We start from the raw sequence: 27084 nt of genomic DNA, 5'->3' as shown, positions 1-27084 counted from the left end.
GCGCAAAACCTCGCGATATCTGGTTGTTAACACGTAATAGTACGACATTCAATTTGATGACTCAGGTTATCCCGCATCAGGCAATTAAACCTGCCTTATCTCTTCTCACGACTGGCAAGTACGACTACCTATGGCATGCAAATAGCTCTCGATAGCATCCAACCAAACGACGGCAATAGCAGATACGCAACTTCCTTCCCAGTCATGCTGCCTTCCGCTCTTCATGACGATTACAGTCTGGATGTGGCACGTGAGCAGAGGTGTCCAGACCCAATCCCACGAAGCCACGACGTCACGATTCTTCCGGCTGTTGCCATTACCAGGTGTTGGGTGAAACAAGCAATGCTCTTGCCTGTCTGAGTTGCAATACTACGGCGGCAGGTGTAACCGGGAACGAAACTTTCAACATCCAAATATTTCAATTCTCACCTCAAGGCTTCAGCACAGAAGCTCATGGGAGCTGGACGTCTATAACTTTTCCAGATGAACCAACAATCATCTCCCTTTACAAATTCGAATCCCTCTATTCCCATGATACCCAAAACCACCACGTCCGAAGTGACTCAATGCCTCGCCAGGCTTTTCTATCCCCGGAAATGCCCCCTTAGCAGCGCCAACACATGCACTGCTTCTTGGGATTGACGTCCTTGTTCGCGTCCAAGCAGTCTTGATACTGAGCCGAGCACTTCTCGGCTGCGCTGGAAGGAGAATTGTCGCCAAAGCCCCAGTCCTGCGTGAACTGGCTAATGCCGAGGAAATCGGTCGCTTCATCGCCGCGCTTCCACCGGCCATTGGCGCCATCCTCACAGCCCTTTTGGTAGACGTCGGTACATTGCTTGTACTGCGCCTCGCAGGCATCGGCGCAAGCATCGTCGGTGCCAGACCGGGGATAGGATGGGCAGTCGCGGCTGTTCTGGTCAATGTACAGCTTGAATGGGTTGTTGCGCCAGTCGCTGTAAATGTCATTGCAGCTGACAAGTGGCAGATCGATGCCACCGACAGGCTCGCCAGGACCATAGCCGTACTGGGGGTTGGAGGGCTGCGTGCAGATGTTGGTGGGAGGCGGAGGGCAGTGGCTAGGCTTCGTCGTGGCGGCTGGTAACTTGGTTGCCGCGCTGGCAGAGCAGGGAACAATGGTCGTCGTCGTCTTGTGAGGACCGTCGCCGTGGCCGGGGTTGTGGCTCCAGTATTCGCCCTTGGAGCACTCGCCGGACTTGCATGTTGAGCCGCAGTACTTTTCAATGTTGCCACACAGCAGGCCAAAGTTGAAGCATTGGAGAACATCAGGGAACTCGACGTGAGCGAAGCAAGAAGAGACACTGGCGAAACAAGTGGCGTAGGCCTTCAAGCAGCCCTTTTCGTTGTCCCAGTCAGGCAGAGGAGGGAAGCACCAATCGCCAACCTTGTACTCGCAAGTAGGAGGAGTCGTGACAGTGGCCGTGCACGCCGAGCCGGCGGTCGTCGTCGTCGTCGTGTGATGGGGACGATGATCCTTAGACGCAGAGGCCGTGGTGGTGGTCGTGGTGGTAGTCGTGCTCAAGCTGGTGGTTGTGCCCAGGCTGGTGGTGGTTGTGGTGGTCGTGCTCAGGCTAGTCGTGGTCGTGGTGGTTGTGCTCAGGCTGGTGGTGGTTGTGGTGGTCGTGCTCAGGCTAGTCGTGGTCGTGGTGGTTGTGCTCAGGCTGGTGGTGGTTGTGGTGGTTGTGGTAGCAGGGCCGGTGCCGGTCGTGGTGGTGGTCGGGGTGGCGGTGACTGTGGTTGTGGTGGTCGAGATCGGGCTGGCGGTAGTCGTGGTCGTGGTCGTGGTCGAGGTGGTGGTTGTGGTAGGGCTGGTAGTCGTGGTAGTGGTAGTGGTCGGGCTTGTGGTGGTGGTAGTGGTTGTGGTGGTAGTGGTTGTGGTGGTAGTTGTTGTCGGGCTTGTGGTTGTGGTTGTGGTTGTGGTAGGGCTGGTGGTTGTGGTCGTGGTCGTGCTGGTTGTGGTGGTAGTCGTGCTGGTTGTGGTTGTGGTCGTTCTGGTAGTGGTGGTAGTGGTGGTGGTGGTCGTCGTCGAGTTGGAGCCACCACCAGAACCGGAGCCACCTCCAGAGCCGCCGCCGCCGCCGCCGCCGGAGCCGCAAGGCTCCAGAGACTCCAAATCCGGGGCGTAGTACAGATTCAACCGACCTCCCGCACTGCACGTCTCCGCCGAGTTACCGTGGCAAGGGACATTGCATTGCGAGTCGTCTACCTTGGCAGTGGTATTCGCCAGCACGTTGCCGCACCAGCATTCGCCTCCGTACTCGGTACCGGCCAGAGGGAAGCCTTCTCTCTCACAGGCAGTCAAACAGCCCTCAGTGGTGAAAGTGGCAGAGTCAACAGTAGCGGACCAGGACAGGGTACGACCCTGTTGCGAGTCGTCAGTGTAGCAGCCCAAAGCCTGGTAGTCAGCGATGGTGACGGCTTCGGGTGGAAACGTCGGATCTTGCCAGATCGAGAGGAGGTTGTCTCCTCCACAGGTCTCGTTCTTGTTACCGTTGCAAGGGAACGTGCACTGAGTGTCAGCAACCTGGGGGCCATCCACGGAGCCGCCGCAGTAGCAGACACCATAGTACTCGAGGCCAGCATAACGGAAGCGGTTGCCTATGAAGATGAGAGTGTCAGTCCTTGATCTGAACTGGCAGCCTTATGAGAGGCAACAGATTGGGAGTAGACGCACCTTTGCATTCGGCCTGGCAAAGCTCAACGGTCATGTTATCAGAGGGCAGTGGCGAGCGGAAGATGAGCGTGCCAGGGGTGCCCGGGAGACCATCTTGGAAACAGCCCGAGTAGGTAAAGGGCGTGAACGCTGCCGTGCAAGGAGGCAGCTCCACGTTCCACGCCTGCGTGAAGCTGACAAGAGAGAGCGTGGCAACTGCGGCCACGAGGGACCGAGAGAAGGCCATTGTCATGGCAAGTGAGGTAAAGACCGTGGGGTGAGAGTTGAATCACAGACACTTGATGTGTGCCGAACGAAATCTATTCCGGAAGCTGTGATAGCCAGGACTGCTCATGAGGTGCGAGATATCTCAAGCATCGTGACGATGAGCGCACAGAGTTATATACACATGATCAAAGGTTACACTCGCTCTCTACGGATCATAGGATGACTTCACATCCAACCACAAACCAGCCTTTACCATTCCCATTGAGCGCTGTTGGGTGGTGTTGCGTGCTGTTGGATGCAGTTGCATGCTGTTGATTGCTGTTGGATGCTGTCGACTCACGATCCGGAGGAGCTTCACGATCCGGGACGCAGGGATGTTGCAATAAATTGGATCCGAAGAACCAGCAGATCGGGCTGAGTGTCTCTGCACCCCTGTCGATTGCCATCCCTTGTTTCGCCAGTCGGAGCCTCCAGCGACGTTAAAGGAAGAATGCTATTGCATGCCGATAGCCTCTCCCTTCATACCGATAGCCGAACCCCAGGAACGCTGCTCTTTAGAAGGAATACCTTGATATAACAAGAGCTTCTCTACGTCAGCAGCTAGAGAAAGGCCAGAGATTCAAAGAGACTTTCACTCCAACTTCAGAGATCTATACAGAAACTGGCAAATACGCTCTTGGGTTGATGTTGGCGCAAATATTGATTGTCGTCCTGCAAGGGGGTGATGGCGTCGAGCATAGAGGCAAACAGGGGCAGCCTGTCGCTTCGACTAGAACGGGACGGGAGTGCTGCAGTTCAGCTGCCTGACGTGCGGCTGGCCTAATGCAACTCTCTCGATGGGAAAGTAAGTGGAAACACGAGATGGTCATGGTGAAATGTGCATGAACGGATTGGGCTATGTTCCCCCCTATGCCTGACGCAGGATATCAGATTGCCCGACCCATAACGGGGAGCAATGTGCAAAGGGTCCTCGTCTTCGGCCGGCCAGTGCTACTACTACTCTGCTGCTCCCCATGCGGGATATCGTGGAGATTACCTACCGATTGTGCATCTGAAACTCTCCCGATATAGCTGCTCCCTACTAGGGTTTCACTGCGACAGTATCCGAGTCTCACTGGACACGATATAGCCAAGAGTACTTGTTACCTACGTCCTGGGCTTCCCTACTGATGGTCACTCAGTTGGATCTTGATATGCATGTCATGCCAGGGACTAACACCGGAAGTGACACCGAATGGGCAGGACGGTGCCTACACAATATTGGTGAGTATGCTATTGTATGAGCAAAGGAGCCCAGAAACGAATCAAGGGGTGTAACCCAGACCGCAAGATGACTGAGCGGATACACACGTCGGACGCTTCCGAGCCTACAACTACCTTGACATGCAGGAAGGGGTTCTAGACCTCTCAGCCTCCCCCGATCCTCGTATGCAGACATTCGTATATCGCAGAGGACTCCAGGCCTATGTTCGATATTGGTAGCACGATTTTCTCAATTCTGATGCCGGGGTATCGGGAGGGTTTTCGATGGACGAAATAGGCACGATACGTGGGCTTTGCTTCTAAATATTGGGACCTGTAGTAGACCATGTTTGTTGATGTCTTATGTTTGCTGGATGATCCTGCATGGGTGGTCGTGGAGGAGAAAGACGACCAAGGTAAGGTAGTGAAACCACCACCAATCACGACTTACCCTGTACTCATACGCATGAATACTTCACGCAAAAAAAGAGTCGCTTTGCTACTTGCCCCCCTTCATCATCAATGACTGGTTGCTGGTATATAGCTGCGTAGCCGCAGTATCGGTTTGCTTCCGTTCTCTCTGGCCGTTTCTGTAGTGGAGGGTAGAACATCATGAGAACATGCCCCAATATTATTTTGTAAAAGGGTAGAAGCATCAGAGGACGAGGATGCGCAGCCAAGCGACGAGCTCCCTGATCTTTCCCCTTGCCATCTCACCGTGCGTCTCGATGTAATCACATTATTCGTCTTTCTTTTGCGTAGTATCACAGCTTGCACTTTGCGGGATACTTCCACGACAGAATGGCAGGCGGCTGGGGATCTCTCAACTTCTCTTACTACTTACTACTACTACACCGTGATGGGAGGGACGCGCAGCGGGGATGGAGAGAATGCATAGTATTATCGTTCGATATGCATGTCTTGGAAGAACAATGACACTTGCAGCCTGTCTGTCTCACCCTTCTCTCGACCGAGTCAAACCCGACACGATGCGTCACACGACCAGCGCTGCTAAGAATAGAAAGTATGCAAGTTCGAAGCAGTGTGTGAGTTACACATGGATATTTTTTTTTCTTGAATTATCCCGAAAGGGTACGCTCTTGTCCTCATCCTTCGATGCTCGCTTTGATGGGACCGCTTCTATTGAGCAATATGGGGGCGGGAATAGGCTTGCCTGCTGCAAGGGCGGGTCACACGATGCGGTCGGACGCTGTGTTATTTTGTGCATTCATTGTGGATTGCTCCTCGGTCAAGCTCTCCGATACGAAGCAACTGTTGTGGTATCAAGGCCGGTTAGAAAGGGGGGATAGGTTCCGAGATTACTCACTTGAGGTGATAAAACCCATCGCCTGGTCTATGAATCTTACGTCCTTGAGGAATGAATTACATGTCTGTACTGGGCTCTGGAGAGTGAGCGGAGGCTAGTATACTTGTTCATCACATCGTCGACGTTGGAGCAGAGTGTGAACAAGAAGCAGACTGGTTATATAGAATTACGTATGTAACATGGCTCATAACCACACCAGATGATTCCGGCCAAGACAACTCTTCAACTAAAGCATATAAGAAAACAAATGTGCAGAAAGAAGAAAGAAAGTAAAAAGGGAAAAAGACAGAAGGGAGCCCCAATGTGTGCGTTTTCATCATCATCTTCCATTCTGATAGGTGTGCTCGTACCTCAGAGGACGGCGAGATTAATGCTGAGCTCTAGAGTACATTTCAACGGGAAAAACCATGCAATGGCTTGTCCCCCCTCCCAACCTCTCAAATTGGTTTTTCGTTTTGGTGTTTCCCCCTTTAAACGCCGGTGCAAAACTTGTAGCCAGGATTATCCATGCCTTTCGTCATTCCCTTCATGCCTTGTTCCTCAGATGGGGAGGAACCCACTTGCCAGCGGTTCGAGGAGGCAGAGACTCTGCGGGAGGGGCAGAAGACTCGGCCTTGCCGTTCTCGCCGCGCCTTGAGCCGCCTCGCTCAAGAGGCTCACGAGGCTCGCGAGGCTCGCGAGTGTCGCGACCAAAGCTGCGGGGAGACTCACGGGGAGCGTCGCGAGGGAGGTCGCGAGGTCCAGCGCTTCGGGTTGGCGGGGGCAGGTTGTCGCTGGCACCGCCGCCGGCTGCTCTGGCGGCTTCGCGCTCTCGCCAGCTAGGCTTGTTGCCAGAGCCAGCCAGTTGCAGCTTCGGCGGGCCGGCAGGGTGATCGCCAGACTCGGAACGCTCCATCGGGGGGCCTGTCCGCACCGGGATGGCCCTTTCGCCCTCGGCAGCTCCCTTTGCCTCCCTCTCACGCTCTCTGTCTCTCCAGCTGCCAGATCCGATGACAGGTGGTCGTCGGCCATCCGCGGCAGCGGCGGCGGCGACAACAGGGGGGGCCTCTGGTCCCCTGAGACCTCCACGTTCTTTCTCTTTCTCTGCTTTGCGGCGAGCAAGGGCTTCTTCCTCGCGTCTCTGCTGAAGAGCTGCCTTCTCCAGCATCTCCTGGCGCTCCTTCTCGCGCTGCTCCTTGAGCTTGGCGAGCTCGGCCTTCCTAGCCTCCTCACGAAGACGCTGCTCCTCCTTCTCACGAGCAGCCTGCTCTTCCTGTTCTCTGAGGATGCGCTCTCTCTCTTCGCGCTCCCTCTTCTCACGCAACTTGCGGTCGCGGTACTCCTTCTTGCGGATGGCGATCTGCTTCTCCAGCTCGCGCTCGGCCTCCTTGCGGCGTTTCTCAAACTCGTCGCGGCGCTTCTCGTGCAGGTTGGCTCTGAACCTCTCGTACTCAGGCACCAGGCGTTCAAGGCGATGCTTGAGCTCCACGCTGGCCTTGTGCTTCTCCTCGGCTTCCTTGAGCGTCTTGGCCTTGACCAGCTCGTAAATCTTGCGGTCGCGCTCCGTCTGCTTGGCATAGTCCTCGGCCAGCTTCTTAGCCTCCTCCTTACGGTAAGCTCGTTCCAAGTGGTCGAGGCGCTTGCCAGTGATGCGCAGCTTCTCGTTGACATCGTTCTTCTCACGTTCCAACTGAGCCAGCTTCATGGCACGGAGTCTGTTGCTGTCCAGGTTGTCCAAGTCTTCCAGATCGATGTCGAGAGCCTTGTCGCTCATCTTGAGATCCGCAATCTGCTTCTTGAGCTCCTCCTTGCGGACGCGGTCGTGCTCGGCCTTGATGCGTCGGGCCTCACGCTCACGCTGCTCCTCAGCCAGACGCTTGTCTTCGGCTTCTTGCAGGGCCTGCTCCATCAGCCTCTTCTGGCGAGCCTTCTCCTTCTCCCTCTTGGCCTGCAGTTCAGACGCCTCCTCCTTGCGCTTCTGGATGATCTCCTTGCGGGCAAGGGTATCAAGGTGCTCCTTCTCGGCACCAGCCCTGGCGCGGGCCAACGCTGCGTCATGTGCCGCCAGACGATCTTTGTTAAAGTTGGGGTCAATGTAGTGGCATGAAACGAAGAGCGACTTGGCAAGACGAGTCAGCTGGGAGCGGACAATCTCAGAGGGAGTGCTCTGAAGACGCTGCACGCTGCCGGCCTCGGCCTCGGCAGAGCCGGCAGAAGATCCGCTGTGGCCAGCCCTGGCTGATGAGAAGACGTCGTTGTCGAAGCTGAGAACGCCGGTAGCATGGTCCATGCGGATGGCAAGATCACCCTTCTTGTTGCCGTTCATGATGAACTTCTCAATGGTTCCACGAGTGACCTGGTAGGGCTCGGGGAACTGGGCCAAGCTCTCGACGAAGCTGAGGTCCACGGTTTCGTAGACCTGAGAGAGCTGCTGGAACAGACGGGTCAGGATAACCTGCTGCAGGGGGAGAATATACTTCTCCATCTCGGCATCGGCAGCGATCTTGGTCAGGATGGGCGAGATCTTCTTGCAGATGAAGAGAGGGTGGAAGTCAACTTCCAGGATGTTGTAGAGATCTCGGATTTCAGGAAGGGAACGCTGAATGATGGACTTGGAGAGAGCGTCACGGAACAGCCGAGATCGCGAGGGGGCCTGGCTCATGCCGAGCAGGGTGGTCAGGCGGGTGTTCTTGTTCTTGCGGGCCTCGTCGAAGTCAACCATGGCACCACGGGATCGAGAGGTGCTGATGACGGGGATGGCGAGGGCAGACAGGAGGACAAAGGAAGCAGCCCGCTGGAGATCGGCATCCGAGGCGGGGGGGTTGTCGGCCTTCTTGCCCTGGCCAGAGGCGACCAAGGCCGAGACCTGGCGCAGCAGGGTGTAGTATCTTGACCAAGCCGCAGCGTGGAAGAGGTAGTTCTCGCCAACGAGGAAGATTCGGGTCAGCTTCTCGTAGTAGTTGGCCATCATGATGTTCTTGGGGGGTCGCTTGCTGAGGTTCAGCAGCGTGTGGATATCCTCGACGGATCGGAAAGCCTCCTGCCACAACTCCAGCTCGACAGCGACGTTGAGCTGCTGGAAGCGAGTCTCGAGATGACGCTGCAGGGTATCCGGGTCGCTGAGGTTGATGGCGTGCATCTGCGACGAGTACTTGGCCGCCGTCTGGACATGGTTTCGGAGAAGCTCGCAGAGTCTTCGGAACTCGGTCTTTCGGGTGTACTTGAGACAGAAGTCGAAGGCCTGCATGGCCGTGCTCTGGTAAAGAACCTCGAGGCGGGCATTGTTGCGGAGAATGTCCAGGACGGTTCGGTATGCCTCCCAGAGGAACTTGAGCCAAGGAGTGACGATGGCACGGTCGGTGCGGTCACGAGACTGCTCGCCAGAGACGGTAGCGAGGAGGATGGACTCGGGGGTTTCGCTGGCTTCCAGGTCGTCGATACTGGAGGTGGCAGTGGCTTCGATGCTGGACTGCACTTCGTCGGCCTTTTGCTGGGCGGCAGTCACCTTCTCGACGGCGAGTTCGATGAACTTTTTCAGGACCAGCTGCGAGGCGGTCAGTCATCCATCCTTTCATCCTTCTTGTCCATTTCACGTTTGCCGGTTTACGCACCTCGATGGTCGAAATGTTGGTGTTCTGGGACAGATTCTTGTACTGGTACAAGGCGTCCTTGGCCAGCTTTCCCTTCTTCTGCTCGACGGAGAGCTCGACCAGGAGGAGCATAACGGGCTCCAGCGAGGCGATGGCGGCGCTTCGAGAGCGCTTGTTGGTGATGTGCTCATGAAGCAGGGTCAAGGCCGTCGGGGCCTGGCCGACCCCGATCAGCTCGTGGGCGCGCTTCAGGACATTTTCGGGCTTTTGATGCGGCGGAGGCGGCTGTTGGAGCACGAAGAAAAACGAGAGTCAGCATCACGGCCCAACCTGGGGTCAATTGAATTTGCATGGGGGAGGGGCAGAGACAGGCAGTCTCGCAGCCGGGGTCGGGGTTGGCTTGAGGGCATCACACGCACCATGCTGGGCAATCTCCTCCTCGGATCGACGGTGAGTCGGACAGGGAGATTCGGGTGCAAAGAGTCGCCGTCGCAGGCCTGAGGTTTCGAGATGGGGCGCTGGCGTGGCACTCGTGGTGGTGAAGCGGCGCACTTGGAGGAATTTTTCATTTGTGTGGACGCTATCCGAGCATGAGGGGCTGCGGAACGGCTCAGGTCACGTGCCTGATTATGTCATGCTGGGACTGCAGGTGCGGGACAGGACGAGGCTGAACGATGGACGATTGGGAGCTCATTCAGCATGCAATTACGTTGTTTATGAGTTGTGGCTATATAAAAGATGAACAAAGTTCACGTTAAGCATCTGTCTATCCGTTGGTACTGTACGGTGATGCTCGAAGTAACGGCAGCTCGCCGCAAAGACGGCGCACTGGCTAAGCCTCGTGTTCTATGTAACATACATCGATTTGACAGCCTCATCTTTTCGGTAATCCAGCGGAAAGAGAGCAGACGGGGCATCTATACAAAGCCTCTGTCTCTTTCTCAGGATCGGGAGCAACATCGCCCTAATTACGTAGGTATCGTCGACTTTACCGCTGGTGACCGGTGAAGGTGTGATGAATCTTTTGAGCTCTTGGCGGTTCGAATTAGTATCATGTAGTAGCGACGTAGAGCGTCACGTGCTTGCTTAGTCACGTAAGTATCTAGCATTCCGATATACATTTCGGCAGGCTGCTTGCGATTCCAACAAACATCGCTCCTGCAGCATTCTCGCACGCACGCATCCACCATGATGCGCAATCAGCGGAACAGCGACTTCCGCGATCGGTCGCGAGACCGAGACAGAGAAAGATCCAACCGCGACAGGGGAAGAGACGGAGATCGGGACAGAGACAATCGCGACAGAGAACGAGATGGAGACAGGCAGAGAGACACCCGCGATAGGGAAAGGGATGGGGACAGATATCGCGACCATGGCAGAAGGCGCGATTATCGCGATCGTTCACCGGATCGCGGTGGTGACCGATATGAGAGGCGTCAAAGATCACGATCTCCCCGACGCCACACCTCTGGCTTCCGATTCAAAGGCGACGAGCCGAAGAGAAGACCCAGGGAGACTACGGAGAAGAAAGAGCCCAGAGAACCCAAAGAAGCGAAGGCGCCCAACAAGGCGCCCAAACCCTCTGCCACTGCTGGACAAGAGATGATCATCGTCCATGTCAACGACCGGCTCGGCACCAAGTCAGCCATTCCCTGCTTGCCCTCGGACACGGTCGGCCAGTTCAAGCTCATGATTGCCGCTCGCATCGGCCGAGAAGCCGGCCAAATCATGCTGAGACGACAGGGCGAGCGGCCCTTCAAGGACCACATCACATTGGAGGACTACGGCATCTCGAATGGCGTGCAGCTGGATCTTGAAGTCGACACTGGCGATTGAAGTGTCTTTACCTCGCCTTGCTCTTCCTTTCTTCAAGACGACCGGCCCCATGTACTGTCAGTACTGGAATATTGTCAAGTCTGTCAGATGTCCAATGCATGAAAACGACTCGTACGTGGCATGAGAGAAGGATATTAATGTATACCGCCATGACTGACGCCTACCTATAGAGCATTACGAATGACCCAAGTGCATCCATCTCTCTAGTCTCGACATCAGTGAACATGTATGCGGACAATCTCACGTGATACCCCTAGATAGAGAATAAAGCAAGTTCGTCATATCTAACTTTGCCGTTCCAGCTTGGTCTGTGCAATTGAAGTGGAATGATTCTAGACCTGTTCGCGCCTCGTGGCTCCAATAGTGCGTTGGCAAGCCAATCTTTTGCGATGCAGTTGGTGCGTCCACATACACCCAGCGATGATTCTGAGCTGTCGACCATGTGCAAGCACCTGCCACGAGTGTCAACTCTGCGATACTGTACATGTAACATGCCCATATGGCCTCCATTGCAGAGAGAAGCTCCAAGTTGAGGCCTGCAGTAGCGCGACGTTAAGGTGGTGTTAGCGCGGTACTAGAAGCATCGCGCCACTCCGCCCATCCGCGCTGGTACGAGCAGCGAGCCTCGATTGGGAGCAGGTACCGCTTAGCACGCTGGCTACGGCAAGGGGTACATACAGACGATGCTTCAAGGGTCCCGTCTGCGCCCACTGCAGGTTTCCGCCTTGTGCAAGAATCCTACATGCGATATGTAATCCCAACTGCGCACACCGTTCTTGTATTACATGAGCACAGAATGACCAAGGACAGAAGGAGAATACTAGTATGTAGAGCCCAGTCCTCAAGTCCACCGCGCCGGATCCTGGCGGTTTGACCAAGAGCTGAGCCCCCTGTCGGTCCAATTTCCAGCGCGGCGCACGTCCCCACCCAGCTCCCAGGCTTGAAGCCAAGCAGCCACCCGCCCAGAGCCGAGCGCAGCAACATGATCCAACTGTTCCCTAGCCCCAGGACCAGCACCTGCGACCCCCTACAGGAGTCGAGGTGCCGCCCCCCCGGCCCCAAGTTACAGCGGGCTCCACTGCTAATTATCCGCCGGCAGCAGCCCGCTAAAGCACCGGTTCGCTGGTGCATTGGCTCAATCTCGTGTGGCGGCCGTTTCCCATCCAATCTCTCCTTCTTCCCAGCCCAGGCGTTCTCTCTCACTCCCTCACTCTTCGCTCTCTTTTTTTTTTGGCCGGTCTGCCTACTCCTCTCTTTTTCTCACTCACACACACACACACGTAACGCACGTTTCCCTCTCGCCCTTTCGCGACCCAAAATCCCCTCCTCTTTCTCAATCCCCCCCATTTATTGGAGCCTGTGTGTCGTCGCTGTTTTTCTCGCGACTGAAGAAACGAGGGTTTTTTAATTTTTTTCTTCTCTTCAACGACAGGTGGTAAGTCATTCATTGGTTGCTTCTTTTTCATATCTTGTCCCGCTGCGCTGTGACTGCGAATACGCCGAAGGAGGCGCGGAAAGGAGAGGGCTGCCTGATGGCACCACCGAGACACGACGCCCGGATCGTATGGCGATGGTTCAATTGAATGGAAGACGACGTGCATCAGCAGCAACGAAGAAAAAAGGGGGGAACAGGTTTCAAGACGATGGCCTCGTTCTTTGTTGTGCCGTCGCCTGCAGCTCATGGCGAACCAAGACGGGCTCGTTGCTCGCCGCATCTGCCGAGTCTTTGTCGTGTCTCGCCTCGTCTGGCGACCGGTGCTGTCAATCACTCCTCTGCATCCGTTGCACTGCGTCTCCCGAGCCGGCATCACGGTCGTGCCAGCGTGACGGGCAGCAAACATCCACGCTCTTGTTTTTTTCCTATTTATGGTCGCCTTGCGTTGCTGCAATTCCCATTTCAGCTGTCGCGCCGTCAACCCGAGCTTGACTGAGTGCTAACCGGACAACCGCCTGCAGTTCTCGCGCCAATCCGTCATCACCGTCCATCGCCCCGGCCGACGCATTCGCGAGTCATCCATCGCTCCGTTCCGGATCACTTCCAACTCGATAGTCATTCTTTTAATTCACCCTCCGCTACGATGCCTCAGTACACCTCTCGTGATGTCGGCGACCCGACTCAGATTAAGAAGACGAAGCAGTCAATGGCAGACCTGAAGCTGAGGCGCCTCACGGAGCTCAACAACAGACTACGCGAGGATCTGGACCGGGAACGCATCCCCGTCAGCACCGCCTCCAAGAGGTAAGCACCAAAGATGCATCGCGACCATGGGTCGAGCAGGGAATGGAAAGCTGACGCGACTGCCGCAGCATCATTGCGTACTGCAATGGTACAAGAGATTACATGGTCCCGTCGGTATGGGGCACAGTACCAAAGGGCGAGGATCCCTATGCACCTCAGCAATCCGGCGGCTGCTGTGTCGTCATGTAATTTCGATTTCCGACACTTGGAGGAACGACCGTCGATGATGAAGGAGCTCTTGGCGTGGGATCGATTTGTTTTATTCTCCCTTGTTGTGTGACAAGGGCTTTCTACTTTCTACTCTTTCTCTTGATTTTAAACGCAACGCAAACGCAGCTGGGAACAGGCAGCGAGCGAACGACTTTGTCACGCCGACACACCATCCAAAACAATAAACACCTGGTCCGGAAGCCTTTTACGAGAAACTAGAACGGGACTCTGAGCTGGATCGACACAGTCTCAATGATTATATCAATGCTATGCAGGGAAGAGGAGACGACGAGGGGAACGAGGTAACACCAGACGAAGCGGTGGTGGCAGTCGTGACCGAGGACAGCCCCTTACAACTCTTCTCTTCTCTACGAGTTATTTTTCCTTTTTTCCTTTATTCTTTTTGCAGCTCTCTTACTTTTTAATAAAGCAGTCGAGCGGTTTTTCATCGAGGCAGGGTTGGGAAAGGGACAGAGGGGGACGAGAGATATCCAGACAAAGGGGTCTACTGTTGGTTTTCTTGGGAAAGCCGGCTCCTTTTAGCATGTATTAATTCCTGATTTCTCTATGGTTCCTTTTTTGTTCGGTCGATGCCCGCCCTGTACGCCTGTTGTTGTTTACTCTTATCCGGTAGCTTCTACGTTCATTTTTGCGCGTTGGAGGCGGTGGTTGTGCTGAGGGAGAGGTGCTTGAATGGGTATTTGGGTGAAACGGTGGGATGTAGTGTATAGTGGTGTGGAGTGTAGATAATTGATGGATGGATGTTCATATTGTGGCTCTCTGTACATGAACTGTGATGTAAGGCGTGAAGCAACTGCGATCCCTCGTGTCGGTATCATCATGATGCTTCATTTGCTCTGGAACGTCTTGCCACGACGAAGAGAAGCAATCTCACAGTCTGGCGAGTGGCTGAATCTTTATATGCAATGCATGGCTTCAGTACATGCTGAAATCCCTCGATTGTTATATTTGACCCCATGATACAGTACATGTGTTTACCCTGTGCTACGATGTCGTGGTGTTCTGCTCTAGGCAGCCAGCGTGGCAAGCCACTCTTAACAAGTATGTACTGCCTTGAGGCACGTGAGCTCATCAATTGATGCTACAGTACCTTACCCTTGAATGCGATTTCCAACGAGGCAACTCTCCGTCACAACGAGAGACAAAAAGAGCAGGCAGTAGCTAATACCACATGCTCCTTGTACGTCCAAGATGTTTAAAGCCATTCAAATAATTCACTGATATCTGTCAACACATGCATGTAGTAGAAGAAAAGTCGCTCATCGTCCACCATTATCAAGCAGCCCATTTCTCCACATAAAAATCCCTAGCTACCTAGCTGACCTCATTAACCGTTACAAGCTCCGAGGCTCTCTCACATCAAGCCCTTCGCTCATCAACAAACCTGCTCACATCATAACGTAACCCACACTGCCTACCTACTCAAAACATCACCACCACATCCCAGAAACCTCACCGAAACAGACGCAGCGGCAGTCCCATATCTCAACACCGTCCAAACAAGTCCTACCCGTCCCATTGTGCACCAATGGCCTCATCCACACCACCCCAGGGCCCCATCACGGCTCCCCTCCCACGAATAACCATCCAGTTCTGCACGCAGTGCAAATGGATGCTGCGCGCCGCCTACGTATGTTCCCTCTCTCTCTATATTCACACCTTTCCCACTCAAATTATCCCAATTTGCTATCCCATATCAAAAACTAACAAGTCGAGAAAAAAATCAATAAAAAAAAAGTACGCCCAAGAACTCCTCTCCACATTCTCCCTTTCCATAGGCGAAGTCGCCCTCCAGCCCTCCACAGGCGGCGTCTTCATCGTCACAATTTACCACCACCAGCCATCATCATCATCATCATCATCAGGGGCAGAAACAGGAACAACAACAGCAGCACCAGCAACAATCCAAAGCACAACCCTCTGGGACCGCAAAACAGACGGCGGCTTCCCCGAGACAAAGGACCTCAAGCGCCGCGTCAGGGACGTCATCGAGCCGGGGCGCGATCTGGGGCACGTTGATCGCGATCATCATCGCTCCTCTGGCCCCTCCTCCACCACTACCGCTGCGGCTGCAACTGCAACTGCTGCTGGGGCTGCCAACTCAGCTTCTTATGCAGCCACTTCAGCTCCTGCAGCTGATGGCACCACGCAGGACAATGATGCCCCAGCATCAGCAGCCGCAACGAAAGAGGGCACTACTGCTCGCCAGGACAAGGATTCTTCCCAGAAGCAGCAGCAACAAGCTTCATCGGGCATTGTCTGCGAAGACTGCAACTAAGAGGGGGGAACTAGATTAGTGATATCAAGATGAAAAGAGCAACGGCAATTGGAAAGAAAATGTCAAAGCATGGCATGCAGGAAGCATAAGCTCATTCAATGACAAGACAACATGACGTTCCTATGCTGAATCTCAGTCCTTGTCGAACCGACCTGTCAGCCTTTCGTGATAAACAGGATGATAAACAGGAGACGTATAGAGAAACGTCCTCGTAGCCACATGAAACAAGCCCCAGGTTGCACAGTAGGCATCTCCTTACCGTTTACGCGCGTCAACACCTCAGACTAGAGCACGGCTACGTCACATGCTGTCCACCAATCCAGCCCAGTTAAAAGTGACATGATGTATTTTTTTTTTGTGTAAACGATTTTATCTGTGAAGCTAAGAAACAGTCATTTGTCATGACAAAGTTTGCATGTTGGGACATTAGAGGCGATGCGAGCGAATCGCCGAGTCGGTACATTAATGCAGGATAAGCTCGGCGTGGGCTTCTCCAAGCAACCCGTGACCAGCGACGGAAGAGGCCGCAGTATGAAGAGTCGGAGAATCAAAAAAGAAAGTCGGCGGTGGTAGGTCGTCGAGGCAGATACCGTCAGCCGACAGAGGCCGACGAGCATCGTCTCACTGTCTTAACGCCGTCCGAACCTGGTGGAAATCTGTTAGCATAACTGCTTCTCCAAGATTGGGGGCCAATTATAGGAAAAACGTACTTTTGTTTCTTCTCGGCGGGCTTGAGGATCTAGACGGGGGAAAACACATCGTTAGCAGGGCATTCTATCAAGCCTGGAGCCTTGAGTGGGTGGCACAAACCTGGAACGAGCAGAGCAAGCTCTCGTCGACGCTCATCATGGCACCCGCATTGTCAAACTCGCCGCAGTAGTTGGGCGCACTGAACAGGGTGACGAGCTGGCGCTTGGAGAAGAATTCGTAGCCGTCTTCCACGACCTGGTGAGCGCGGCAGATGAGGTCCATGTCGTGCTTTTGCAGGAAGCGCGACACCACGTCCGGGCCAAAGGTGAAGGACACGCCGCGGTCGTTTTCGCTCCAGCCGGTGATGTCCTTGTCGGGATCGGACCACAAGAGATCGCACAGCAGTCCGCAATCGGGGATCTGAGGCGGAAATGTTAGCAGGTGATTTCAGCGGGTACAACTGTCAAGACAGTGCTTGGTTCTGTAGACAAGACGTACATCGGTGGGACGCATGACGCGACGGATCTGCTCCATCGAGTTCAGATCGGGGCTGAGGCCTCCGTGCATGGTGAAGATCTTCTCGTCAATGATGGCGGCAATGGGTAAGCAGTTGAAGCAGTCGGTAAATGTCTTCCAAAGCTTGATGTTGTAACGCCTCTTGCACTCGTCGTAGAAGCCGTAGATGCGGTTGATGGAGGCGCACTCGTGATTGCCACGCAGAATGAAGAAGTTCTCAGGGTACTTGATCTTGTAGGCAAGGAGCAGGCAGATGGTCTCGAGGGACTGCTTGCCACGGTCGACGTAGTCACCCAGGAAGAGGTAGTTGGCCTCGGGAGGAAAGCCGCCATATTCGAACAGGCGCAGGAGATCATAGTACTGGCCGTGAATATCGCCGCAAATCTGTCAAAACGCATTGCGTCAGCACACGCCCCCTATCGTAGTCTCTTGTTCTCCTCCTCTGTCCCGCTTCTCGCTGCAGGCGACGGCGGCGTCGGCTTACCTTGATGGGGGCCTCCAGCTCCAGGAGGATGGGCTGGGAGATGAAAATCTCACGGGCCTTGGTGCACAGATAGCGAATCTCAGTCTCAAGGAGCTGCACCTGCTTTCCGGGTCGGCTGCCTCGGACCTCGAGCAGCCGGTCAATTATAGAGTCGAGATCGACCTCGTGTTGGTCAGCCATCGTAGAGATGCTCCCCGTGGGAGGGACGGCTCGCGGATATCGGATGGATGAGCCGAGAAAGGCTGCGCGTTATAGAGAGGGAGAGGGGAAAAGGGAGGGCGTGCTGAAAGCAGGCCGATGCGCAAAATGATGCGGCCCTCGATCAGAAAGAAAGAAAAAGATGCACGACGACAATGATGATACACTAGTCAAACTATGCACTCTGAAAAGTAAAGAGATGATCCTATCGTCGAATGTCAGAAAAAGAAGAGACGACGAGAATCATCAATGGTGTGAGCCAGGTCATCCGAGGGAGCTGGTCCCCTCCCGAGCTCGATGAAAAGGAAAGAAGAGCAAGAAAGGTGAAAAAGGGCGAGATGGCAGGCGGCGGCCAACGGCTTGATGGCGAGGGGGTTTGGTTGGTCCCCAATCTGGCCATCAGAGGACGATTGCCGCCGCGGTGCTCCATCACGACGCTCTGTTTTCCCTCTTTCTTCTTCTCCCCCCTCTCTCCCCCAGTGCCTCCTTCTCTCGTCGAAATGAGGGGGAGGAGACAATCGCCGACGGGATGGTGCGTGGACGCCGAGGAGCAGCAGGAGAGCGAGCGCGCATCGCCAGGTGGGGAAAAAACTAAGGGCGAAGGAACTCACAAGCTGTGCGGGCAAAAGGCCTCTCTTTTCGGGGGGGCTCAGAGCCAACGCGAGAAGAAAAAAATAACAGAGAGGGCGCAGCGGAGCAGAAACAGACGTTCTAGACGCGCGATGGCTTGCTCTCGTGATGATGGAGACGATCTATGGTAAGATACTCTGGTAGGAGGGAGCCGCTGATGATGCAGCCGTCGTTCGCCGTGGGTGCCTCAGAAAAAGGGCTCGTCGCTCGAGGGTTTCGGTTGGGGATGGCTTCGGGGCCGTCTTTTTTTTTCTCGTGTCTTTTTGTTTTCGGCTGCTGTTTCGGCAGCGTCGTCGCGTCTGGGAAGTCCCGGCAAAGGGGAGAACCGCTGAGGTCGATGACTGAAGGCTTTGATGGTGGACGATGATGGAGATCGTCGGTCGTCGTGGGCAAAAGAGGCCGTCCTTTGGGGTCAGAGACTTGGGTTGACGGGGTCGCTTTTGGGTGGTGGCAGAGGGAAGAGAGAAGCAGGCTTTTTTTCCCTCCGCGGGCGAAAAAGAAGGGAACAAGTGGGTTCAGGTCAGGTCCTGCTGTTGCCGCGCAGTGCCGGGGCGACACTATCCAGTTGAGGTGTCTACTCCAGTGCTGGGCTCAACTGGCCTACGGGGCGCTACGGCCTGTATTTACAGCGCATTGGGGACCCCGAGATGATTCATCCAGTGAGACAGCAAACATACGACGGAAGCTGATGTTGGATGATGCCCGCCGAGTCTCACGTGCTACCGCCCGGTGGTGCCTTCTCTTGCATCTCTGTCTGCATCTCCTCGTCCAATTCAGTTCTCTCTCCACATCCTCGATACTATTTGACTACCTATATACTATACTATATCTTCAGCAAACCCTCGCCATCTCTGTTCGTCAGGAGATGGAATGCAATGCTGCCAGGGATTACTATCAGAGAAGACGAAAAAATCGTCCGTGTCCTGGCTGCTCTGAAGCGGCCTGCTAGCGGCCCCCCCTCCCACCATGAATAGGACCTGGTCTCTCACTCTCGCCGAGCTTATTGCTAGCCTCAACTCTCTCCAGGTCCAGGTCCAGGGCCAGGGCCAGGGCAACGTGCAAGGTAAGCTGTCGTGAGAAGGACGCCAGAGCTAGCAAAAAGCATGCATTCGACACGCATCGACAGCGTGGCCCGCGATGGCTCGTGGTGCTGGTGCTCGTGCTGGCTAAGCAGCATCAAGACAAGCCCCAGACGTTGAAGCCTCGTCCAACTGCCCACGCCAATTCGCACCATCAAACCAAACCAATCCAATCCAATGCAACAGCAGTGGAAAACGCGCCGCATCCGGCACCGCCCAATCGACTTGTTGCATCCCATCAAACTGCATCCCCCAGCTCCAGCTGCCTTGATTCCGCGCCCCTCCCCCTCTCATCACAGCCCAGGCATCCATTGCCATCTTGCTCACCACACAACACACAACGCAGCTGAAACCAGGTTTTGTCTTCTCGCTTGCTTTCGGCTGTGCATCTGATCGCCTTTCTGCTCATTTATACTTATTTTCCCCCTTCGCTGATCCTATTCCTCGGTCTTGATTCTTCTTCATCATCCTCTTCTTTCTAATTATAACCTGCAGCAGATTTTCTTCGGCTCAGCTCCGTGCTCCTCCTCCCGACTAGGTAGTATCTAGTAGCTATTGGCCAGCCTAGAGCCAGGCCAGCAAGCATCCATCCGCTCGTATCGCATCGCAGACGGTTTTGAAACCGACAGGGGCCAACCGATATCGACCAAAGATTAATCGACAAGGAATGGAAAAGGGAAGCCAGGCACAAGAAGAGTCTTGGTCCAGCCAGGCATCGCCATCACCAGATGCCGCCCAAAAGGGGAAACAGACACACACTTCTCTCAAGATCCAGAACTCTCCCACTCACACGTTCTGCCGCATCCTCGTTCGCATTTTGTGATGCATCGATTCCTCCAACAAACCGCCCCCTGGTCTCTTCCGCTCCCCGGCAGCCCTCGAATCAGATGCTCGCCCAATGCCAACCCGTGCTTTCTCCTCGCCTCGTCTTTCTCCCCCCTCCCCTTCTCTGCTGACGAGTCCGGCACCGGGACCAGACAAGCCAGTTTCTCCACCCTCTCTGAGGATTTTTTCCCACTGCCACTCTTCTCGCACCTCCTGTTCGTAGTAGCAAAGCGCTTCCCAACCCACAGGACTTGGAGGTCTGGGATCCGGGAGGCGAGGCGCTCTTGGTCGCACTCGGCCAATTGGACGCGCGTTGCTCTGCAGGCCCGCAATTCCGCCTCGTTCCCTTTTGCCTCTTTTTGGGATCTCGGTGCAGTGGATGTGAATGGAGCCCCATCTCGCTGCCTTGATAGCTATCCTGCAGCTGGAGTGTTACTACTCCGTACGTGAACGGAGCGCTGCTCACTGATAGTTATGAGTTACAGAGTGCGAGTTCTTATCTTCCCTTCTCCCAGCCCTCGAGTCTTGGGAACAAAAGCCCTCGAACGCCAAAAAAGCCATGCATCAGCATATAGGGAGTCAGCCTTTCAAAAATAGAAAAAGCCTAGCAAACCCAATCTCTCCAACGCCCATCAGCCATCAAACCCGAACAACTCCGTTCTTTTTGTACTCCCCCGTCACCCAATTGCTCGTACCACTTCATTTACTAAAACTTCCCGTCTATCCCGTTCAAACGAAAACCCCGCCACCCCGCAGAAAGGAAACTTGAAAAGCACTTCCAACGCTCTTTTATTAGCTCGGCGCCTCGGCCATGAAACTTTGTCGTCCTATCAGGAAATTCCGCAGCCTCGTCTTTATGTGTGCCACTTTCTACCGAAAGCCTCGTCAACGCCACTTGACGACTTTTGTCAATTGCATACCTAATCAAGTATTTTCATTACTCATGAAGCTTCAACACCATGGATAATTGAATACCAGAATTACGATTTTTTTTTCCTCAATGATTAGTGTTCTCATTATTAGGTCATCGCGCTTCAACACCATGGATTTATTGGATGACTGAATCTCGATATCCAGTACGCTCCGTGTTCTCATTATTCGATGATCAAAGCTCCAACACCGTGAAACAGTTGGACAATTGAACTTTGTAATTAGTATTTCCATTTGATCATCAAGCTTCAACACCATAAACAATTGGATGATGGAACCTCGATAATTAGTGTCCTCATTCATGCTATTAGGTCATCAAGCTTCCACACTATGAATCATTAAATAACAGAATTTCCATTCTTGTTATTCTCACTGCTTAGATCAAGCTTCAACACCATGAATGATCACACACCAGAATTTAGACACAACTAAAATCAAGCAAGGGCATCTGAATGACCTCATCTCATCATTGCATTATAACATAAACCGAATTATACACGGGATTCGTTAAAAGAAAGCCCATTCTCGGAATAACCTTTCCATTGAATCCCCTACACCATAACAAGAGGCAACTTCCACGGAAGCAGTAAATAAAAACCTCGTAGAATCCACCCCACCCTCCCAGCAGCCAGATCCCTTCCAAACGACGCTCTCTGTCCGCGCCCTGTCCTCGCTCAACTCGCCGAATCAGCCTGGGCTGGCTCGACAAAAGTCGCCCTTCCTATTCGTTTCCTCCAAAAGAAGCTTCGTAAGTAAAGGGGAAAAAAAAGAAGAAAAGAAACGAGGAAGCCTTCAGTGGGAATGAAGAGTTGAGCAAAGGACCAGGAATAGAGGGAAAGAAAAAAAAAAAAAAAACGACTAATAAACCAGTCGGATTATGGGGGTTGCATCAATATGAGAAAAGAGTTTAGAAAACAAATAGCAATGCTGTCCCTCCCAACACCAAAGCCTTATATACCGATGCTTCATCATAAAGCGCTCAGTCAAAATCAAAAGAATCCGAGGGGTCAAACGAAAAGAAAAAAGGTAAACCGAAAAAAAAGGGGGGTTACGGGTAAAAAATGAGCAGGATCCCGTAGAGAGAGAGAGAGAGAGAGAGGCTCTCACCCCTCAGCCCAAAACTCCCCCCTCGGACTCGCCCTACCGCCGTCTAGTCGCTCTTCGTTTCTTTATTCTACTCGCCTTATTCTTGGCGCTCCCTCCGCTCGAAGCCCCCTTGTTGGGCTCCTCCGTGTCCATCACCGCAGCCGCCACGGCATCGTCAATGTCGATCCCGAGGTCCTTGAAGTCTTCGTCATCAAGATCCGTCAGCTCCTCGCTAAGCGTCCGCACCGCATCCCGACCAGCGGCCCAGTGCTCCTCGAGAATGGACGTGCCGTGCGGCTCGAGCGCCTTGAGATACCACAGGACGCCTCCCTCCGAGAGAGGATCGGCCGACTCGTTACCTAGGCTTCCATTACTCTGCGGCGGGGTCGGCGGCCCATCCTGAGATGGCCGGGTCATGACGACGTAGCTGCTCGTGCTGTTGGGAGGAGTCTCGGATGAGATGGCCGCCACCGGGTTGACCCGCGCAGACTTGAGGTTCATCTCGGTGGTGATGCCGAGGCCCCCTGCGGAGGATCGGCCGGTCATGATGCCCAGCCCCACCGTGTTGACCTCGATGCTGTCGCCTTCCTCCTCCACCGCACGGCCGTTGTCATCTTCATCATCCTCGTTCCCGGCAGTGTCCATAAGGTCACCGCTGTTGGAAACGATGACGCTCCCGCCAGCCAAAGATTCGCTCTTAATGGAAGCATGAGCTTCAGCGGATGGGTCAGGCGCGTCCAGCATAACGGTGTCTTCAGCTGCCGAGTCATTTGCGGGGTGGCCGATGGAGTTGGGTTGCCGCCCAATATCGGTGCTGGCTTCCAGAAGGGTCTCTAGCTCCCTCTGCAGTCCTTCAGACGGCTTCGTTGAGATTTCCGACTCAACCTGCAGCGATGCTTCAAGCAACGGCTGTACCGCCTTGAGGATGCGCTTCCCCAGCTTGCGTCGCTCCCGTATGTCTGAGAATGTTGACACTGCAATAGAGGTGGTGCTGGTGTTGGCGCCATTGTTGTCGTTGCCTGCTTCCCCTTCCCCTGAGGCATGTTGGGTGGAATCTGAGAGCTCGGGCGGATTGAGTATGCCCTTGCTGATGACGTCGCCGAGGTCTTGCGCAAAAGACAGGGTGTTGACATACACCCGCTTGTCGACGCTTGCTTGCAATTCCGTCAAGCCAGCTGTGAAGAGTCCCTTATCTAGCCTGTGAATGACCAGTTAGGACCCGTCATGCCCATGTTTGGTGTTGATAAAGCGTAATAAACCAACAAAAAATGAGATAGGGGACAACTCACGAAATAGCCTTCTCAACAACAGGTACCAATAGCTTGGCGGTAGGAAAGTAACACTCATCCACAAAGTCCTGCTCCAGCTCGGCAGCCTCCAGCTTGAGTTGCTCGCGCTGCACAATGTCGGCGGCAATAGACTTGAGCTGTTCGAGCTCGTGGATAAGGCCCTGGGCGAACTCGATGCGACGGGCCAGCCTTGCCTTGCCGCTGGGACCCATGGCGGCAAAGTTGCGCCTCGTCAGCTCCATGGAAGAGAAGGACTCCATCTGCAGCTGCAGCCGCTTGAGGAGCGCGGCACCCCTACGTGCCTCTCTCTTCAGGGTCCAGTACCGACAGGCCTCGCTGAGGAAGTCTTTGCGCTTTCCAAAAGAGAAGCGCTGAATGGATGCTTCGACAATGTCGAAGACGACCTGGGGGATGATGGGCGCTCCAGACGGCAGCTTCCACAGATTCTTGGGAGGCTGCCCCTTCTTCTTGTCGCCCAGGATCGCCAGGTTCTTGGCCCCCGTCATCTGGCTCTCGTCGGGCGGGTGTTCCGTAATGGCAGTGCGATGCTGCGCGGCAATGACGTTGGCCATGGCTTGGTTGTCCGCCCAGATACGGCCGCGCATGTTCCTCTTATAGAACTTCTTGGCAGCCCGCGTTGCCTGATGGACCTGGTTCTCTTGGGCATGGTCCGGCGGGCAATGCTTGTCGCAAAACGCCTTGAGAACCATGCTGCCATCCAGAACAGCCAGGGTGCCCTGGACGGTCTTCATCTTAAGGAAGAGCCGGGCCCTCCTGGCACAGGTGACGTGGAAGGCTTGGTAGCAGTTCTTGTTGCCACACTGGATGCAGGCGCCCATTCTCTGCCGACAGATGTAGCAGGTCAGTTTCCACCGAGTCTTGGGGACCTTTTCGACATCCATGACAGGCTCCATGAAGGTGTGATTTCCCAGAGAAACTTCGGGAATCCACATGGCACAGAGTAGATGGGCCCATTTCGACGAGTTTGTCTGCTTGAAGGCGCCGTCCGTGTTGGGACAAAAGATGCACGTCTATATGAGGAGAAAGGAGAATGGTTAGAGAAGACAGTTGCAGAGGAGTGGGAGTTGATAAGGGGGAGAAGGAATCTTACAGGAATTCCGCGACCGCACAGCTGGCATTTCCGGCAAAGCCACTGACCCTCCGGAATAAAAGGCACACCATAGCATTCTTGGTGCACCGCGAGGTTGCAGCCGTCGCAGAAGACAATGGCGTTTGTGTTTTCGCAATCTCCATCGTCGCATATGGCGCACTTGCTGTCCGGCTCCTCGCCGCCGTGGGTCTCGCCGTTGACGGCCACGGCTGAGCTGGACCGCGGCCGATGCGTCTGCGGCGGCTTGGGGTTGGGCTTTGGTATTCGCCTCTCCAGAGCGTGCCACTCCTTTTCGATCTTGGTCATTGTGATTTCAAAGATCTCGCGCGTGATGGCCTGCAGCTCGTTGGCCTTGCGTTGGGCGTTGTACTGCTCAAGCCACATGTCGTCTTGCTCATCCATGTCGTACTCGACACGGCCAAGCCTGGACTGGTGCCCGTGGTCATCGCCCGCAGCCACCGAAAACTGCTCAAATTCGTCATCTGCATTGCTGTCGGTGGCCTTGATGAGCGTGCGCTCTGATCGGATAAAGTTGTCGCTCTCCTGGTAGCCAACATTGCTCATGGCCTTATCAACGTAGCGTGCCTGGCCGAAGGTCTTGCTTTCGAACAGCTCGATGCGGTTGGTCTTTCTATATGAGGGCAATTTGAGGTCGAGCCGCTCCTTTGGTGTCTGGTTCTGGATGGGGAGGATCTTGGGGGTTTTGGGAGTGGGAGCAAAGTCGAGGGGTCGGACGTTGTAGAAGCTGACGACTTCGCGGGTAGATCGGCGAGGGCGTCTCGATGATGGGGTTCCGGCAGCTGAGTCGTCGACGTCGCCTTCTGGGCCGCGCGCCGACGCCTGCGGGTTTGGCGTGTTGCCCGTCGAGGCCGGGTTGACAGGCTTGGACGGGGTCATGGAGTCCAGATGCGGCGTGGCAGGCAGCGGCGCATCCACCGCAGGCATGTTGGGCGCCTCGTGCACCGCGACCCCGTCGACGTCGTGGGCGGAAAAGATGACAAAGGGCAGGTCTATATCAAGGTTTGGATGGAACTCCTCCCAGCTGCGCTCCTCGCGGGGCTTGTAGTCTTCGGCCTGCTTGACGGAGGCGGCCATGGCGGCGGCGGATCCCCATCGCATCTCATCGCTGTCTTCGTTGGCAGCAGCCCGGGCTCGTGTGCTCCGCTCCCGCCGCGGGGGCATGGAGGGCGAGGCGCCGTTGAGGGCAAGCCGGGCGGTCGAGGTTCGGGATCGCGGGCCCGTCGTGGTGCGGGTCGTCTCGGGCGTCTGGATGGAGTCGGCGTCGAGATACCGGCCGCCGCCTCCAGGGCCGCCGGGGACGTATCTACGGCGCTTCTGGGGAGGCTCCGAGGCGGCCGCAGCGGCGAGGGAGGCCTGTCTGGCGGCACGCGCAGCGTTGGTCGAGCCAGGCGGACGCCCTCTGCGCCGGCCGGTGGGCGTTCGACGGGGGGTGGGAGAGGCCGGAGCCATGACGGCCAGGGGAACCAGCGGTGTCTATTACGGCGGCGATGGTCTGCAGCAGACGGGTCGAGGAGGCGAGGCTGCGAGGCGTCAGAGGGGTGATGTCGAGCCTCAGTTCGAGAGGCTGGCTGGCAACGAGGCTGGCGCTCGAGGGCGCGCGCGCACAGGGACGGGGACGAGACGGCGGGTGCGAGGGATCCTCGGGGCTTCAGGCGGCCCCGTAGCAGCAGCTCGAGCGGTCCGGTTCATGTGCAGGGCGAAAGGGGCCCTCGTGTGGCGAGCAGGCGATGGGCGATGGCAGCATCAGGGGACGACGTGACGTCCAAACTCGGCGGGCGGCTCTGCACCTCACGCTGGAATCTCGGGGGGGCGAGCGAAAAACAGACAACGCGTGAAGGCCTGCGCACGGGCCACCTGCGGGCATCTCGAACGGTCCTAGTCCGATCGGGGCCGCGCTTGGGCGCTTTGGGCCTAGCCGCTGCAGCCTTGCCGAGTTGCGTGCCTGGGCGATGCGCTAAGCCGACTGAAGACGAGTGTTGAACTGAATGCATTAATCATGAGGAGAAGACTATCTAATAGACGATAGGTTCATGACATGTCTTCGGTGGGAAAATGAGGGCAAGTTGACAGAGTACAAAGACGCTCTGAGTAGGTAGATCAAATGCATGGCATGTTGAAGCGGAGACCGGCACTCGCCCAGCAATCTGCATCCGCCGCGGCCATGCAGTGTAAGTGTGCATTTACTCCGTACCTTGCGGCAATCAACCGCATCTCGGTCCCCATCCACACACACACGCCCAGCCGCAGGTCCAGCGGGCGCCGTAAGAATGGCTTCATGGCGGAAATGGTCATCAGTCACATAATGAATACCATCTATCTCGCAAATAAGGGAATAAGGAGGAGGATGCCACGCCAATGTTCAATTCGTCCTCGTCTCATCACAACTTCAAATCCTCCTCCAACTTTGTGTCTTCTCCTTCACCTCTACCTTGGGTTCTCCAACAGCCCGCATCAACCTGCCTCCCCCACATCCCCAACCGCGCCGCAAGCACTCTAACCATAACCCCAAAGCAACCAGACCACCAGTTCCTCTTCCCGGCACTCGGCTTTGCTCCCATTCAATCCCAACCACCCCCGGGAAGCACAGACTGACAGAACAGCAAA

At 55.2% G+C, this 27084-nt stretch overlaps 7 protein-coding genes across 7 annotated transcripts; 3 read left to right on the top strand and 4 right to left on the bottom strand.

Annotated features, from left to right (window-relative positions):
- Positions 1-604: 604 nt before the first annotated feature.
- On the bottom strand, positions 605-2918 carry BBK36DRAFT_57550 (WSC-domain-containing protein; the record flags this gene model as incomplete). The annotated part of the gene is made up of 4 exons (XM_024898286.1): positions 605-1492; positions 1751-1967; positions 2127-2616; positions 2693-2918. The coding sequence occupies 4 exons, from the start codon at positions 2916-2918 to the stop codon at positions 605-607; spliced, it is 1821 nt and encodes a 606-aa protein (XP_024747631.1).
- Positions 2919-5770: 2852 nt separating this feature from the next.
- On the bottom strand, positions 5771-9584 carry BBK36DRAFT_1136060 (hypothetical protein). Its single transcript, XM_024892850.1, is given in 4 exon segments — positions 5771-6195; positions 6208-8991; positions 9059-9322; positions 9457-9584. The coding sequence occupies 4 exon segments, from the start codon at positions 9457-9459 to the stop codon at positions 5995-5997; spliced, it is 3252 nt and encodes a 1083-aa protein (XP_024747630.1). The 5' UTR covers positions 9460-9584; the 3' UTR covers positions 5771-5994.
- A 1055-nt stretch (positions 9585-10639) lies between these two features.
- BBK36DRAFT_57800 (ubiquitin-like protein) lies at positions 10640-10873 on the top strand (the record flags this gene model as incomplete). Its single annotated transcript, XM_024898290.1, has 1 exon — positions 10640-10873. The coding sequence occupies one exon, from the start codon at positions 10640-10642 to the stop codon at positions 10871-10873; it is 234 nt and encodes a 77-aa protein (XP_024747629.1).
- Positions 10874-12951: 2078 nt separating this feature from the next.
- On the top strand, positions 12952-13301 carry BBK36DRAFT_1124219 (hypothetical protein; the record flags this gene model as incomplete). Its single annotated transcript, XM_024891143.1, has 2 exons — positions 12952-13112; positions 13181-13301. The coding sequence occupies 2 exons, from the start codon at positions 12952-12954 to the stop codon at positions 13299-13301; spliced, it is 282 nt and encodes a 93-aa protein (XP_024747628.1).
- Positions 13302-14910: 1609 nt separating this feature from the next.
- BBK36DRAFT_1085276 (hypothetical protein) lies at positions 14911-15372 on the top strand (the record flags this gene model as incomplete). Its single annotated transcript, XM_024888953.1, has 2 exons — positions 14911-14973; positions 15082-15372. Coding segments are annotated over 2 exons (354 nt in total), but the record flags the coding sequence as incomplete, so codon positions are not given.
- Positions 15373-16250: 878 nt separating this feature from the next.
- On the bottom strand, positions 16251-17491 carry BBK36DRAFT_1161361 (Serine/threonine protein phosphatase; the record flags this gene model as incomplete). The annotated part of the gene is made up of 5 exons (XM_024894364.1): positions 16251-16266; positions 16332-16360; positions 16432-16731; positions 16810-17211; positions 17312-17491. 5 exons carry the CDS (start codon positions 17489-17491, stop codon positions 16251-16253), a joined length of 927 nt encoding a protein of 308 aa, XP_024747626.1.
- Positions 17492-22113: 4622 nt separating this feature from the next.
- BBK36DRAFT_1170877 (hypothetical protein) lies at positions 22114-26757 on the bottom strand (the record flags this gene model as incomplete). Its single annotated transcript, XM_024895502.1, has 4 exons — positions 22114-23257; positions 23349-24379; positions 24460-25837; positions 26672-26757. 4 exons carry the CDS (start codon positions 26755-26757, stop codon positions 22114-22116), a joined length of 3639 nt encoding a protein of 1212 aa, XP_024747625.1.
- Between the last annotated feature and the right edge of the window lie 327 nt (positions 26758-27084).

This window comes from Trichoderma citrinoviride (genome assembly GCF_003025115.1).
Source record: "Trichoderma citrinoviride strain TUCIM 6016 unplaced genomic scaffold BBK36scaffold_11, whole genome shotgun sequence".
NCBI classification, from domain to species: domain Eukaryota; kingdom Fungi; phylum Ascomycota; class Sordariomycetes; order Hypocreales; family Hypocreaceae; genus Trichoderma; species Trichoderma citrinoviride.
Note: the sequence above shows the minus strand (reverse complement) of the source record. Positions and strands in the feature narration are given on the sequence as shown.

Coding starts and splice junctions, on each gene's coding strand:
- BBK36DRAFT_1136060 (XM_024892850.1), bottom strand. Junction 8,992..9,058: donor CCAACATTTCGACCATCGAG/GTGCGTAAACCG, acceptor ACCGCCTCGCAG/CTGGTCCTGAAAAAGTTCAT.